The 16,917-nt window shown below is 49.3% G+C and overlaps 1 protein-coding gene across 2 annotated transcripts in view; it reads right to left on the bottom strand.

The window, feature by feature from the left end:
- Positions 1–990: 990 nt before the first annotated feature.
- LOC132833963 (nectin-1-like) overlaps positions 991–16,917 on the bottom strand; it is a 59,778-nt gene continuing 43,851 nt past the window's right edge. For both annotated transcript variants that reach the window (XM_060852665.1, XM_060852666.1), the window contains 4 exons: positions 13,275–13,423; positions 9,376–9,480; positions 5,289–5,329; positions 991–1,663 (listed from right to left, as the gene is read on the bottom strand). In XM_060852665.1, the coding sequence (XP_060708648.1) occupies positions 1,535–1,663; positions 5,289–5,329; positions 9,376–9,480; positions 13,275–13,423 (424 nt within the window). In that variant the 3' untranslated portion in view covers positions 991–1,534. The remainder of the gene's footprint in view (positions 1,664–5,288; positions 5,330–9,375; positions 9,481–13,274; positions 13,424–16,917) is intronic.

Below are 16,917 nucleotides of genomic sequence, written 5' to 3'. Positions count from 1 at the left end.
AAGTCCATAGCTCCCTGGAAGTGGCCACAGAAGTTGCTTGGTGAGGCCACTGTTGGAATATTGGGTGCAATTCTGGTCTCCTTCCTATCGGAAAGATGCTGTGAAATTTGAGAAGGTTCAGAAAAGATTTACAAGGATGTTGCCAGGGTTGGTGGATCTGAGCTACAGGGAGAGGCTGAACAGGCTGGGGCTGTTTTCCCTGGAGCGTCGGAGGCTAAGGGGTGACCTTATAGAGGCTTATAAAATCATGAGGGGCCTGGATAGGGTAAATAGACAAGGTCTTTTCTCTGGGGTGGGGGAGTCCAGAATTAGAGGGGCATAGGTTTAGGGTGAGAGGGGAAAGATATAAAAGGCAACGTTTTCACCCAGAGGGTGGTACGTGTTTGGAATGAGCTGCCAGAGGAAGTGCTGGAGGCTGGTACAATGACAGCATTTAAGAGGCATCTGGATGGGGACATGAATAGGAAGGGTTTGGAGGGATATGGGCCGGGTGCTGGAAAATGGGACTAGATTAGGTTGGGATATCTGGGTCAGCATGGATGAGTTTGGCCGAAGGGTCTGTTTCCATTCTGTACATCTCTATGACACTAAGTAGAGAGGGTGGGGTAGAAGCTGTATAGCGTACTTGCCCTTTATTGATCGGGTAACTGAGTACCTGAGTCAGGCTGCAGCTTTATCAGATTTCAGTTAGGCCGCACTGAGAGAACTGGGTTCAGTTCTGGTCGCCACATTCCGGGAAGGATGGGGAGGTTTGGGAGAGGGTGCAGAAGGGGTTTGCCAGGATGCTGCCGGGATTAGAGGTTAGGAGCTATCAGGAGAGGCTGGAAAAGCTCAGGCGGTTTCCCCTGGAGGCTGAGGGGAGACTTGATAGAAGCCTATGACATTATGAGATAGGGTTTGATAGTTAGAATCTTTATCCCTGAGTGGAAATGTGTAATACAAGGGGGATTTAAGGTGAGAGGGGAAAGTTCAAAGGGGATGTGAGGGATAGGTTTTTTTACCCAGAGAGGGGTAGTAGTGTGGAACACACTGCCAGGGGGTGGTGGTGGAGGCAGGGGCATTTAAGGGGCTTTTAGATAAACACATGGATATACAAGGAATGGAGGGGTATGGACCAAGGGCAGGCAGAAGGGGATTAGTTTAATACAGCATCATGTTTGGCACAGCCTGATGGGCCGAAGGGTCTGTTCCTGTTCTACATTCTCAGACCATGAGGAAGGCGATAGCTCAGGTTTGACTACTGAGGGGGCACGGTGGTGGGGGGAGGGGTGGGGGGAGGTGGGGAGAGGAGGTTGGGGGCGAGACACTTGGTCCTGGGACTGTTTCAACACTGGGTAGACAATGGAAGGGTAAAGGTGGTGCCACATCTACAGGCGATCATTCTAGTCTCCAATTTCTCCGACATTTCCTGGGGGGGGGGGAGGGAGGAGTTCAACAAGAAGCAGAACACATGAAAGGAGTTGAGCCAATCAGTATTCAAGAAGGGAGAGGAGGGAAATACTCATGGGGAGTACTGACTGCACTGCATTAGCGCTCATGAACGCCAATGGTGCTTAATATCTGCGTACACAGTGGACTCCTCTGCTTGACCACGCGGTCTGTGCGCAGATGCATCTTTCAGGGCGTGTAGATCCAGCGAGGCGTACACAATCGTTTCTTCGCCCTGTTAACGCAGAGGGGAATATCAAAAAAAGACTCTCTCGACGTACCGTTCCCAGCGAGGACAGAGATGACACAATAAAACACAAGGCGCCTCCGAACCACAACAACAGCAGAATTGACAGCGCCCCTCATCCGGGGAAGGATGGAGGGGGCATGGAGAAGGGTTACCAGACCGATTCACACAGCGTGGACACAGGACATTCAGCCCAACTCGTCCACCCTGACCCTCCGAAGAGCATCAGAATTCAGTCCACTCCTGTAACTCTGTAGTTCCCATGGTCAATTCACCCTAACCTGCACATCCCTGGGCACAATGGGACAACTTCCCATGGCCAATCCACCCTAACCTGCAAACCTTGGGCACTATGGGACAATTTAGCATGGACAATCCACCTTGGCCTGCACATCCCTGGACACTACGGGACAATTTCCCATTGCTAATCCACCCTAACCTGCACATCCCTGGACACTATGGGACAATTCAGCATGGCCAATCCACCCTAACCTGCACATCCCTGGGCACTATGGGACAATTCAGCATGGCCAATCCACCCTAACCTGCACATCCCTGGGCACTATGGGACAATTTAGCATGGCCAATCCACCTTAACCTTCACATTCCTGGGCACTATGGGACAATTCAGCATGGCCAATCTACCTTAACCTTCACATTCCTGGGCACTATGGGACAATTTCCCATGGTCAATCTGCCCTAACCTGCACATCCCTGGGCACCATGGGACAATTTAGCATGGCCAATCCACCCTAACCTGCACATCCCTGGGCACTATGGGATAATTTCCCATGCACAATCCACCCTATCCTGCACATCTCTGGACACTATGGGACAATTTAGCATGGCCAATCCACCCTAACCTGCACATCTCTGGACACTATGGGACATTTTCCCATGGCCAATCCACCCTCGTGTGCACACCCTTGGACTGTGGGACATAACTGGAGTAAATCCATGCAGTGAATGTGCATTCTCCACACAGACCGTCACCTTGAGGGTGGAATCGAACCCTGGGTCCCTAGCGCTGTGAGGAAGCAGTGCCAACCACTCAGCCACCGTGCTGCCCATTTGGTTGGCAAGATTATCAAAGAGATTGGATTTGTTAAGCCAATATTCACTGGAGATTGAGAGAATTGGTGAGGGGGGAATTTCACAGAAACCTATAAAATTCTGATAGGGACTAGATAGGTACACACAGGGAGGATGTTTCTGATGACTAGGGGAGTCCAGAACTGCAGGGGGATGGGGTGGGGGGGAGGCGGGGGGGTTCAGAGATGGGATAGGACTGAGATGAGGATAAATATCTTCAGTCAGAAAGTGGGAAGGCCTGTGGGATTCTCTGACACAGAATGCAGTTGAGGGCAAAACATTGAGTGTTTTCAAGACAGAGTTAGTTGTATTTCTTCAGGCTGAGAGAATCGATGGAGGGAGAAAGTGGAAACAGGCGAACCAGTTGGACCATCAGCCATGATCGTGTTGGTGCTGGTTTGAAGGGCCAAATGGCCTACTCCTGCTCCTGTCTTCAACGGGTCGACATTTCTGAAAGGCATTGTCCGAAAGAAATTAAAACCCACCAGAAAGAAGGTGGGTTCTTCCATTCAAGGACAAATGCTCCTGCTCATTCCCCCTTGAGGAGGCGATAGTGAGCAACCCTTTACAAACCACTACCCCGGGGTACGCGGTGAGTCCGACCGGGCTTGTTCCTTATAGCCTGGACTTGGCAAAATCCTCGGAACGCCGAGGGCAATTCAGAGGGACTGTTCAAAACCAGCAAGTGGAGCTGGAGTCACGCATGGGTCAGGACGGCAGATTTCCATCCCTCAATTGGACAATGGAACAACCAATCCTGTACCTTCCTGGCTGTTAGAAGAGGGATCAATCGTTCCTCATTCACTCAGTAGACTGGAGTTGCAAATGAGCGGATGTTTTGGGAATTGAACTCATGGCATTTATCCGAGTCTCTGGATCATTACTCTGGGAGATCGGGCATCTCCCAATGAGTAGGACAGATCACTCTCGTTCTTCACCGAATTTGGAAGGGGGTGGATCCTTCACCCAGAGGGCTCTCCACGCTGGGTCATTAGGTCTGTTCAAGGCTGGGCTAGTCTGATGTCTAATCAGGAAGGGAACCGAGGGTTATGGGCAAAGTAGAGACACGGATGGTCGGATCATTGAATTACAGAGTCGTCACATAGAGGTCTACAGCATGGAAACAGGCCCTTCGGCCCAACCTGCACGTGCTGGCCCGTTTCCACCATTAATCTAGTCCCGTTTGCCTATGATTGTTCCATACCCCTCCATTCCTATCCCACCCATGTTTCGCAAATTACAGAATTGGACCAGCCTTCCCCGCGCTCTCTGATAGCACGTTCCAGACACTCACCTCCCTCTGTGTGAAAACATTGCCTCTCTGGACACTTTTGTATCTCTCCCCTCTCACTTACACCCTCTAGTCTTCGACTCCCCTACCCCGGGAATGCTGATTGCTATCTGCCTTATCCATGCCCCTCATGATTTTATAACCCGCAATAAGGTCACCTCTCTCCCTCCGACGCTCCAGGGAAAAATGTCCCAGTCTATTCAACCTGTCCTTACAAAGCAAACAATCCAGCTCAGATTTCTTCCTTGTAACTCTTTCCAGTTTAATAATGTTCTTTCTATAGGAGGGTGACCAGAACTGCCCACAGTATGTGGCATCACCAACATCTTGTACAGCTGCAGCAAGATATCCCAACTCCTAATCCGTAAATGTGGAGCTACAGGGAGAGGCTGAACAGGCTGGGGCTGTTTTCCCTGGAACGTCGGAGGCTGAGGGGTGACCTTATAGAGGTTTATAAAATCATGAGAGGCATGGAGAGGGTAAATAGACAAGGTCTTTTCCCTGGGGTGGGGGAGTCCAGAACTAGAGGGGGCATAGGTTTAGGGTGAGGGGGGAAAGATATAAAAGGGACCTGAGGGGCAACTTTTTCACCCAGAGGGTGGTACGTGTATGGAATGAGCTGCCAGAGGAAGTGGTGGAGGCTGGTACAATGACAACATTTAAAAGACATTTGGATGGTATGTGAATAGGAAGGGTTTGGAGGGATATGGGCCAAGTGCTGGCAGGTGGGACTAGATTGGGTTGGGACATCTGGGTCAGCGTGGTCGAGTTGGGCCGAAGGGTCTGTTTCCGTGCTGTACATCTCCATGACTCGATGACTGAATGGTCTATTTCTGCTGCTACAGCTTTCGGATGAACCTATTCTCATCTTTCTTCAATGCAAGCATGAATCATCGCAACAAAACCACCTTTAATCGCTTCACTCATTTCAAAAGTCACATTCTGACGCCATGGTCTATTGTTGATGGAGCGTGGTCTCAGTTTCGACCCTCTCAGATCTCGCACCTGATGTGTTTGCAGTGGAGGTCTGCCTGCCCTCCTGAAAATATGCAGCTCGCGGCCCTCCCCCTCGCTGAAATAAGGCAGGGGAAGATCCCGCAATCTTCACGTCCGGTTTCCCTTCCTGCACCCAAAAGTATTCCAGCAACGATCCGCGCAGAGGGGTCGACCAGTCTCAATAAACAAGGTGGTGGGTGGGGGGAGGGATGCTGACGTTACATTTAAACATACCTGAGTCTGGAGGGAGGTGTCCCGAGAGTGAGCCTTTGTCTCTGCAAAATTGGAAGCAAAGGAGGATAAACAGTGTTTAATGAAGCTTGGTTAACAGCCCTCTGCCTCCCAACCTTCCCCGCTGCTTTCCAAATCACTGCTCAAGGTGCGCTCAGGAAAGACACCCTTCCCTCTCCTCCCTGTCTAACCCCCAAATCCCTCCTTCCGAGTTAAGCGCCGATATCTGTGAGTTTTGGTGTACCTCATTACCGAGGGGTCAGCCATTCACAGCAGAGGTCAGTGGGGACTGCAGATGCTGGAGATCAGAGTCAAGATTAGCGTGGCGCTGGAAAAGCGCAGCAGGTCAGGCAGCATCCGAGGGGCAGGAGACTCGACGTTTCGGGCCGGAGCCCTTCATCAGGAATGAGTCTCGGGGATTGGGGAGCTAAATGGGAGAGGGCTGGGGGCTGGGGAGAAGAGAGCGATAGGTGGATGGAGGTGGGGGGTGGCCAGGGGTAGACTGGATCCCCGTTTGGCAGGACAGCAGCTTCGAATCCTGAGCACCCCCCCCCCCCAGTGTGCGCCGTCGTTTTAACCCCCCCACATTGCATTTCCCAACACCTCCTGCTGCTGGTTTCCGAAGGAGCTCGGGATTTTCCGAGCGGGACGATTTACTGCTCTCTGCACGCGGTAGCGAGTTGAACAATTTTGCGGCCTGCAGTCTCAACTCCCCCCTCCCCCCTCCCAACGTCATTCACACTCCGATCTAGACCCATCTTCAATTTGAAAATATGTTGCTGGAAAAGCGCAGCAGGTCAGGCAGCATCCAAGGAGCAGGAGAATCGACGTTTCGAGCATGAGCCCGTCTTCAGGAATGAGGAAAGTGTGCCAAGCAGGCTAAGATAAAAGGTAGGGAGGAGGGGTAACTACCTATCTTAGCCTGCTTGGCACACCCTCCTCATTCCTGAAGAAGGGCTCATGCCCGAAACGTCGATTCTCCTGCTCCTTGGATGCTGCCTGACCTGCTGCGCTTTTCCAGCAACACATTTTCAGCTCTGATCTCCAGCATCTGCAGACCTCACTTTCCCCATCTTTAATTTGCTTTCTTAGGGAAATGAACCCTCCCTTCCCATCTGAGGATGGGGTCACAGGACCCGGAACATTAACTCGGGTGTCTGTCTCCACAGCTGCCGCTGGACCTGTTGAGGTCTTCCAGCGGCTCCTTTACTTTGTCACGACATCTTCCGCCTTGACACCGCCAAGGATTCTGTGGTTGAGTCTTTCCCTTCTTTCACCCCTACTGGGAATCGGTTTAGCTCAGTTGGCTGGATTGCTGGTTTCAGGAGCACAGCAGCATCGAAGGAGCAGGAAAAATCGACATTTCGGGCAAAAGCTCTCCATCAGGAATTGTTGGCTTGTAGAGCAGTGCGATGCCAATAGTGTGGGTTCAATCCTCATCACTGATTGGAGGTTACAATGAAGGACTCTCCTTCTCAATTTCTTGCCTCTCTTGAGGTCTGGTGGCCCTGAGGTTAACTCACCACCAATCGCTTCTCTCTAATGAGAGGGCAGCCCTGTAACTCGATAAGACGATTGCAACACAACAATAAAAGTCTTTTTCACCTCATTGGCAATCCTGTCTGTCCTCTGTTCTGCCTAGATTTTCAGGGACCCAACACAATTTCTCACTAATATCCTTACATACAGATAAGGAAGCACACCATTTTAACTGGGATAACGCATTCATCCGAGGACAAGCCAAACAGAGACACGCACGAGAATTCCTAGAAGTGGAGCACTCCAACCGGAATGCTATCAGCAAACACATTGACCTGGATCCCATTTACCAACCCCTGAGAAAATGAGGAGGAAGTGACATCGCCGTAGGAAATGACATCACCACAGCAAATGACATCACTGACCAGAGGAAACCCAAACACGTGAATAGAAAGCGGGAAACACCAGCAGTGCTTCGACCGGAGGCTCACTGAAGATGTTACCCAGTGTGGTGACGAAACGTCTGAAAACGAACCTTCCAGCTCAGCGAGCAAACCTACATCCACAATTTCTCACTTCTGATGAAGGGCCACTGACCCAAACAAGTCAAAAACTGAGAGAAAAAAATAACTGTGCATGCTGCAAGTCAGAAACAAAATCAGAAAGTGCTGGAAAAGTTCAGCAGCTCTGCCAGCAGCTGTGGAGAGAAATGGGAGTTAGCATTTCAGGTCCAGTGACTCTTCCTGTCCCGTTAACGCGGTGTCTCACTCCACAGCCGCTGACTGACCTGCAGGAACATCTAGCAGCTTTGGCACTAATTAACTGAACAACTGGGGCTTTTGTCAAGATATACCATTTATGTCCCGTTAAACTCAATGGCTGCTTCCAATCCGGCAAATATACTCGTTAGAAATCCAGCTCAAGAGGTGTGTAAATGAGGTCCTTATCCTGTAGACAGGAGCCTAATACTCACTGGGTTAGTCAAAGCAAATTTGATTAAAATGAGAAGGAAAAATAAATGGAATCCCTAATGGTTAGAAAGATCTTAATGTGTGTGAGCGTGTGTGAGTGTGTGTGTGTGTGTGTGTATGTGTGTGTGTGTGCATGAGTGTGTGTTTGAGAGAGAGAGAGAAAGAGAGAGTGTTTTTGAGTGTGAGATTGTGTTTTTGTGAATGTGTGTGTGTCAGAGTGTGTAAGTGTGTCAGATTGTGTTTTTGTGAGTGTGTGTGAGTGTGTTTTTGTCAGTACGTGAGTGTGTGTTTTTGTGAGTGTGTGAGTGTGAGATTGTGTTTTTGTGAGTGTGTGAGAGAGTGTGTGTGTGAGATTGTGCTTTTGTGAGTGTGAGTATGTTTTTGTGAGTGTGTGCGAATGTGTTTTTGTGAGTGTGTGTGTTTTTGTGAGTGTGTGTGAGTGTGTGTGTGTGAGTGTATGTGAGTGTGTTTTGTGAGTGTGTGTGTATGTGTGTGTGAGTGTGTGTGAGTGTGTCTGTGTGTGGGTGTTCTGTGAGTGTGTGTGAGTGTTTTTGTGAGTGTGTGTGTGTTTTTGTGAGTGTGTGTGAGTGTGTGAGTGTGTGTGAGTGTATGTGAGTGTGTTTTGTGAGTGTGTGTGTGTGTGTGAGTGTGTTGAGTGTGTGTGTGTGAGAGTGTGTGTGTGTGTGTTTTGTGAGTGTGTGTTTTGTGAGTGTGTGTGTGAGTGTGTGTGTGTGTGAATGTGTGTGTGTGCGTGTGTGGGTGTTCTGTGAGTGTTTGTGAGTGTGTGTGTTTTTGTGACTGTGTGCGTTTTTGTGAGTGTGTGTGTGTTTTTGTGAGCGTGTGTGAGTGTGTGTGTGTTTTGTGAGTGTGTGTGAGTGTGTGTGTGTGTTTTATGAGTGTATGTGAGTGTGTGTGTCTGAGTGTGTGTGTGTGTGTGAGTGTGTGTGAGTGTTACATTGATTGCTGTAGCTCAGCAGTAATGGACTACACTATCACAGTAATTCTGGAAAAGCTGTAGTTTTTGTCTAACTGAGAGATGATAAGATGGGCTGTTTACCGGCTGGATTTGTGATTGCCATGAAACTGCTGAAAAATAACCTGCAATTGATCGATGATGTACAAGTGGTGACTAATGAGAAGAGGTCAAGGGTCAGTGAAAAGATAAGCCTCCTACATAAACAGGTCTGAGTGTGTGAACTCACACCGTCCATGGGAGCCATGACATATTTATGATCAGTACTCAGATTGGTGACTTGCACGAGGCCAGGGAGGGTCAGAGTTTGTAGACGCAGTCGATCTTTACTGTGGGGGGAGGGGGACAGGAAACAGGAGCGTTGGTCTCACAGTGCAGCTACCCAGCTGAGGGACATAGGTCAGTTGCTGGTCTTGCCCTTGTGGGACTTGGCTATCTCTGGCTGGGCCAGCTTTATTGGCCATCCCTCGCAGCCCCTTGAGAAAGTGCGATAGGGCTCCTGATCTGGTCTGTGACATGGGGTAATCTTCCTGCAGGCACATTGCAGTGCTCTTTAAAGCCCCCAGAGTAAACCTGACAGACCGGACCGAGAGGGTTACAATGGCCACCAACTCTCGGTTATATCATTCACCTGTCAGTCACGTGTGTGTGTGAATACATCACTTACCCTGTCTTCTTCTCTTCAGCCAGATCAGCACCAGAATGAACACCAAGACAAGGACTCCCGCAATCACAGCGATTATTATAATTAGCTTCAGATTGTCAGAAGGGCCTGGGGAATGGTTTGGAAATGAACAAGAACACCATGATTTAAAACAACAGTCAATCTGGGTGACATAGGCTGTGCTGTCAGCTCCTTCAGTTAGTACGGGTCAGTACTTATTGACCCAGACTTCCAATGGACAAATATCAGCAACTCTCCCTCTCCCTCTATATATCTCTATCTTTCCCTCTATCTCTCCCTCTATTTTCATTTCTGTCTCTCCCTCTATCTTTCCCTCTATCTGCATCTCAATCTCTCCCTCTATCGCTCCCTCTATTTTCATCTCTGTCTCTCCTTCTATCCCTCCCTCTCCCGCTATCTCTATCTCTCCCTCAATCTTCATCTCTGTCTCTCTCTCTCTCTATCTTTCCCTCTCCCTCTATCTGCATCTCTATTTCTCCCTCTATCTCTCTCTCTCTCCCTCTATTTCTCTCTCTATCTCTCCCTCTATCTCTTCCACTGTCTCTATCTCTCCCTCCATCTCTCTATCTCTTCCTCTTCATCTCCCTCTATCTCTATCTCTCCCTCAATCTCTATCTCTCCCTCTACCTCTCCCTTCATCTTTCCCTCTATCTCTCCCTTGATCTCTCCCTCTACTTCTCATTTCATCTTTCCCTCTTTCTGCCTCTCTTTCTCTCCCTCTATCACTCCTTCTAACTCTAGTTCTCTCTCTCTATCTCGATCTCTGCCTCCACTTTTATCTCTTTCACTATCTCACTCTGTCTCTATCTTTCCTTCTGACTCTCCCTTTATTGCTATCACTCCTTCTACTTCTCCTTCTATCGCTCCCTCTATCTCTATTTCTCCCTTTATCTCTATCTCTATCCTTATTTCCACCTCTATCTTTTCCTCTATCTCTATCCTTGTCTCTAACTCTATCTGTCCTGCTATCCCTATCTCTCCCTCTGTCTATCTCTCTACCTCTACGTGTATCTCTCCTTCTATCTCTCCATCTATCTCTATTTCTCCCTTTATCTCTATCTCTATCCTTATTTCCACCTCTATCTTTCCCTCTATCCTTATCTCTAACTCTATCTGTCCCGCTATCTCTATCTCTCCTTCTATCTCTCTCTCCACCTCTACGTGTATCTCTCCTCCTATCTCTGCCTCTATCCCCCTCTGCCTGTATCTCTCCTTCTATCTCTATCCCTCCGGCTCCCTCCCTCTCCTATGTGGGGAACATTTATATTAGGGATTTGAATTTGCAATGAACTTCCATAAAATCAGTGAAAATGCAACTGATTCCCAATTTGATTCCCAACTGAATTCCTAGCAGACAGGCAGGACTGTGTGAGTGAAGAGAGGGTCGTATAATGACAGAGTCAACGGCTTAATAATTCCATAAACTCAGGATCCTGGTCCAAATCCCACCATGATGGATGGTGACATCTAGTTGAAAGTTAAAAATTGGCCAGAAGGTAACCATTGCTGAAGAAAAAACTCCCATCTGGTTCACTCAGGGAAGAAAATCTAGCTTAAATGTCACTCGGGACCCACAGTTATGTGGTTCTGTCTGAAGTAGCCTGCCTGACCTCAGTGGTGGGCAAGTTGTTGGAAGGAATCCTGAGGTTTAGGATGTACATGTATTTGGAAAGGCAAGGACTGATTCGGGATAGTCAACATGGCTTTGTGCGTGGGAGATCATGTCTCACAAACTCGATTGAGTTTTTTGAAGAAGTAACAAAGAGGATTGATGAGGGCAGTGCAGTAGATGTGATCTCTATGGACTTCAGTAAGGCGTTCGACAAGGTTCCCCATGGGAGACTGATTAGCAAGGTTAGATCTCATGGAATACAGGGAGAACTAGCCACTTGGATACAGAACTGGCTCAAAGGTGGAAGACAGAGGGTGGTGGTGGAGGGTTGTTTTTCAGACTGGAGGCCTGTGACCAGTGGAGTGCCACAAGGATCGGTGCTGAGTCCTCTACTTTTTGTCATTTACATAAATGATTTGGATGCGAGCATAAGAGGTACAGTTAGTAAGTTTGCAGATGACACCAAAATTGGAGGTGTAGTGGACAGCGAAGAAGGTTACCTCAGATTACAACAGGATCTGGACCAGATGGGCCAATGGGCTGAGAAGTGGCAGATGGAGTTTAATTCAGATAAATGCGAGGTGCTGTATTTTGGGAAAGCAAATCTTAGCAGGACTTATACACTTAATGGTAAGGTCCTGGGGAGTGTTGCTGAACAAAGAGACCTTGGAGTGCAGGTTCATAGCTCCTTGAAAGTGGAGTCACAGGTAGATAGGATAGTGAAGGCAGCGTTTGGTATGCTTTCCTTTATTGGTCAGAATATCGAGTACAGGAGTTGGGAGGTCATGTTGCGGCTGTACAGGACATTGGTTAGGCCACTGTTGGAATATTGGGTGCAATTCTGGTCTCCTTCCTATTGGAAGGATGTTGTGAAACTTGAAAGGGTTCAGAAAAGATTTACAAGGATGTTGCCAGGGTTGGAGGATTTGAGCTACAGGGAGAGGCTGAACAGGCTGGGGTTGTTTTCCCTGGAGCGTCGGAGGCTGAGGGGTGACCTTGTAGAGGTTTATAAAATTATGAGGGGCATGGATAGGGTAAATAGACAAGGTCTCTTCCCTGGGGTGGGGGAGTCCAAAACTAGAGGGACATAGGTTTAGGGTGAGAGGGGAAAGATATAAAAGACCTACGGGGCAACTTTTTCTCACAGAGGGTGGTACGTGTATGGAATGAGCTGCCAGAGAAAGTGGTGGGGGCTGGTACAATTGCAACATTTAGAAATGTTGGATGGGTCTATGAATAGGAAGGGTAGGAAGGGTTTGGAGGGATATGGGCTGGGTGCCGGCAGGTGGGACTAGATTGGGTTGGGATATCTGGGTCAGCATGGATGAGTTGGGCCGAAGGGTCTGTTTCCTTGCTGTCCATTTCTATGACTCTGTGAACAGCCCAGTATTATTTGGCATGGCGATGGTTAATGCCACGGGGTGAAGGGTCACTGAGAGAAGTGTGTGCACATACCAGAGGGATATCGGAGAGCAGGAAGTGGAAGACACAAAGAATGACCTTTCTCCCCGGCTCTGATAAACGGATGAGGGAAACAGGAGACCCTGGGTCTGTGAGTGTTTGAGATAAACCGCAGTTAGGTAACGGGGGAGTCACCGCACAGTTTCAGGTCATAACTCAAAGCCCTGTCAGTGCAAGTCCATTAACCTTTTTAACAGAAGTCCCGGACACTCACTGGGATAACTTCAGACCAAATTCCACAGGTCAGTGGTCAGGTTTGTAGCTTCAAACCCATCAGGTTACTAAATGTCACTTAGTGACAGCTAATTAGACAGCGAAGTCTTTAAACCACCGTGTAATGCTGTGGGAAAATACATTCACTTTCAACTGCTTCCAACTTGGAGAGAGTTAGCTTCAAATACCTGTGTCTGCTGACCTGTAGGGAGGTTGTATTTTGGATGTTGTTTGACCTCCTGAACAGTCAGATTTAAAGATTAACTTTGTACGTGTCACATGTTCTGACTGGTTAGTGATAGATCAGTTACCCTCTGGGAATGGGGGCTCGTGCTTGTATTTTGTGAGTAAAAGTCACCGCTGTTTAGTAACTCAGCTTTGAGCTGTTCCCCGCAGCCATGTGAACAGACCACAGCTCCCTGGGACCCGCCCTGCTCAGGGTCAGACGCCGGATTCTTTAACTTGGTTCCTCTCCACCTTTTGGCCAAATGCACCACCCTCTTTGATTGGTCAATGCTCACTGTTGACCACATCCCTGTTGGTTAGCAGAATGAAAGCCCAGTGATGCGCTCTGAGAGACTGCGGTGTGGTGTACCTGTATCGCTCGGTCTCAGCAAAACTTCCAACCGGCCCACCCCTGTCCCAATTGTGTTGGTAGCTTCACACGTCCAGTTGCCGTTTGCCTGAGCGCTCATTTCCCCAATGAAGACCGTTTCATCATTGATCACCGCTCCTTCTGGTAACCTTGTGAATTACAAAGGAAGATAATCACAGCGAATCCACATTTAAACTCACAGGGACATACAGACCCTTCGGCCCAACTCGTCCATGCTGACCCAGATATCCTAATCTCATCTAGTCCCACTTGCCAGCACCCGGCCCATATCCCTCCAAACCCTTCCTATTCATATACCCATCCAGATGCCTTTTAAATGTTGTCATTGTACCAGCCTCTACCACTTCCTCTGGCAGCTCATTCCATACACGTACCACCCTCTGGGTGAAAAAGTTGCCTTTTATATCTTTCCCCTTTCACCCTAAACTTATGCCCCTCTAGTTCTGGTCTCCCCCCACCCCAGGGAAAAGACCTTGTCTATTTACCCTCTCCAAGCCCCTCATGATTTTATACGCCTTTATAAGGTCACTCCTCAGCCTCCCACGCTCCAGGGAAAACACCCCCAGCCTGTTCAGCCTCTCCCTCTAGCTCCAACCCTCCAACACCCTTGTAAATCTTTTATGAACCCTTTCAGGTTTCACAACATCTTTCCGGTAGGAGGGAGAGCCGAGTTGAACGTTGTATTCCGAACGTGGCCTCACCAATGTCCTATCCAGCCACAATGTGACCTCCCAACTCCTGTGAGAAGTTTGAAGAGTGAGTGGAAATCTTACAGAAACATATAAAATGATGAAGGGAGTAGATAAGGTAGAAGCGGGGAGGATGTTTCCAATGGTGGGTGACGCTAGAACTAGGGGCATAGCCTCAAACTCAGGGGGGAGTAGATGGGAGCCGACTGAGTTAAGGAGGAACGACTTCACCCACAGGGTTGTGAATCTGTGGGATTCCCGGCCCAGGGAAGCAGTTGAGGCCACCTCATTGGCTGTTTTCTAGGTCAAGATAAGTAGATTTTTGGGACAGGGAAGGAATGAAGGGTTATGGTGAGAGAGCGGGCAGGGAAACGGAGGAGGAGAAAGTGAGTACGGCATATTCTGGGGATCAAAGTGTGGTGCTGGAAAAGCACAGCAGGCCGGGCAGCGTCTGAGGAGCAGGAGAATCGGCGTTTCGTTTTTCCAAAACATTGATATTCCTGCTCCTCGGATGTTGCTGTGCTTTTCTAACACCATTCTAATCTTGACTCTGATCTCCAGCATCTGTGGTCCTCGCTTTGGCCTATCGGGAATATGGAGCTCAGTCCATGATCCTACTGAACGGTGGAGCAGTCTCTGTGGGCCACTCCTGCTCCATCTTCTTATGTTCTCCTAGTCAATGCCAAGCGTGCCAAAAATCACCTTCTCTCCCCTGTCTCCCCGCGACTCCACTTTCGAGGAACGGTGAACTCCCAGGTCTGCTTGTTTAAAGGAAAATCTTATATCTCCAAAAACGTAAAGGAGGAGGGGAAAGTGAGGACTGCAGATGCTGGAGATCAGAGCTGAAAATGTGTTGCTGGAAAAGCGCAGCAGGTCAGGCAGCATCCAAGGAGCAGGAAAATCGACGTTTCGGGCATTCCTGAAGAAGGATCCTAGAGAGAGGCCCGCTCTTCAGAGAGGCCTGTGGATTCCACCAAACGCCTGATGACACTGCTGAACAATTCCAGGTCAAGTACCCACTGGATCTATCACATGGTACGCTGCATCGGCCAATGGCGAAACTCATCCCAGGATTTCTGATGCAGTCCTTGGTTCACCAATCCAGCTCAATGTCTGAATCACTGACCGGCAGGGGTTGGTTTGAGGAGGGAGCAGCCGATTGGAGACTATACCTTTATCTTAGGGCTCAATGGATCAAATGGTAATGGAGACTTTGGGAGTCCGGGTTCAGGATTCCCTGAAATCTGACATGCAGGTTCAGTTGGCAGTTAGGAAGGTAAATGCAATGTTAGCATTCATTGCGAGAGGGCTAGAATACAAGAGTAGAGATGTACTGCTGAGGCTGTGTAAGGCACTGGTAAGGAAGGACCCTTCTTCAGGATTCCTGAAGAAGGGCTCATGCCCGAAACGTCGATTCTCCTGTTCCTTGGATGCTGCCTGACCTGCTGCGCTTTTCCAGCAACATATTTTCAGCTCTGATCTCCAGCATCTGCGGACCTCACTTTCTCCTAAGGCACTGGTCAGACTGCATTTGGAACACTGTGAGGAGTATTTTGGTCCTCTGTACCTTCACCATTGTCACACAGAGGCTCAGTGGTTAGCACTGCTGCGTCCCAGCACCAGGGACGCGGGTTTGATTCCACCCTCAGACAACTGTCTGTGGGGACCTTGTGTGTTCTCCGTGTGTCTGCGTGGGTTTCCAACAGGTGCTCCGGTTTCCTCCCACAGTTCAAACATGTGCAGGTTAGAGTGGGTTATCCATTGGAAAGTACTCCATAGTGTCCCAGGATGCGCAGGTTAGGGTGGATTGGCCATCGGAAATTGTCCCATAGATTCCCAGGATGCGCAGGTTAGGGTGGATTGGCCATGGGAAATTGACCCATAGTGCCCAGGGATGTGCAGGTTAGGGTGGATTGGCCATGGGAAATTGTCCCATAGATTCCCAGGATGTGCAGGTTAGGGTGGATTGGCTATCGGAAATTGTCCCATAGTGCCCGGGGATGTGCAGGTTAGGGTGGCTTGGCCATGGGAAATTGTCCCATAGTGTCCCAGGATGTGCATGTTAGGGTGGATTGGCCATGGGAAATTGGCCCATAGTGTCCAGGGATGTGAAGGTTAGGGTGGATTGGCCATGGGAAATGGTCCCATAGTGCCCAGGGATGTGCAGGTTAGGGTGGATTGGCCATGGGAAATGGTCCCATAGTGTCCCATGTTGTGCAGGTTAGGGTGGATTGGCTATGGGAAATTGTCCCATAGATTCTCAGGATGTGCAGGTTAGGGTAATTGGCCATGGGAAATTGTCCCATAGATTCACAGGATGTGCAGGTTAGGGTGGACTGACCATGGGAAATTGTCCCATAGTGCCCAGGGATGTGCAGGTTAGGGTGGATTGGCCATGGGAAATTGTCCCATAGATTCCCAGGATGTGCAGGTTAGGGTGGATTGGCCATGGGAAATTGTCCCATAATGCCCAGGGATGTGCAGGTCAGGGTGGATTGGCCATGGGAAATTGTCCCATAGTGTCCCAGGATGTGCAGGTTAGGGTGGATTGGCCATGGGGAAGTGTCCCATGGATTCTCAGGATGTGCAGGTTAGGGTGGATTGGCCATGGGAAATTGTCCCATAGTGCCCAGGGATGTGCAGATTAGGGGGGATTGGCCATGGGAAATTGACCCATAGTGCCCAGGGATGTGCAGGTTAGGGTGGATTGGCCATGGGAAATTGTCACATAGTGCCCGGGGATGTGCAGGTTAGGGTGGATTGGCCATGGGAAATTGTCCCATAGTGTCCAGGGATGTGCAGGTTAGGGTGGATTGGCCATGGGAAATTGTCCCATGGATTCTCAGGATGTGCAGGTTAGGGTGGATTGGCCATGGGAAATTGTCCCATAGATTCCCAGGATGTGCAGGTTAGGGTATATTGGCCATGGGAAA

The sequence above is a fragment of the Hemiscyllium ocellatum genome, chromosome 38 (assembly GCF_020745735.1).
Source record: "Hemiscyllium ocellatum isolate sHemOce1 chromosome 38, sHemOce1.pat.X.cur, whole genome shotgun sequence".
Taxonomy (NCBI): Eukaryota; Metazoa; Chordata; class Chondrichthyes; order Orectolobiformes; family Hemiscylliidae; genus Hemiscyllium; species Hemiscyllium ocellatum.
The sequence above is the reverse complement of the archived record's forward strand: the minus strand, read 5'-3'. Positions and strand labels throughout refer to the sequence as shown.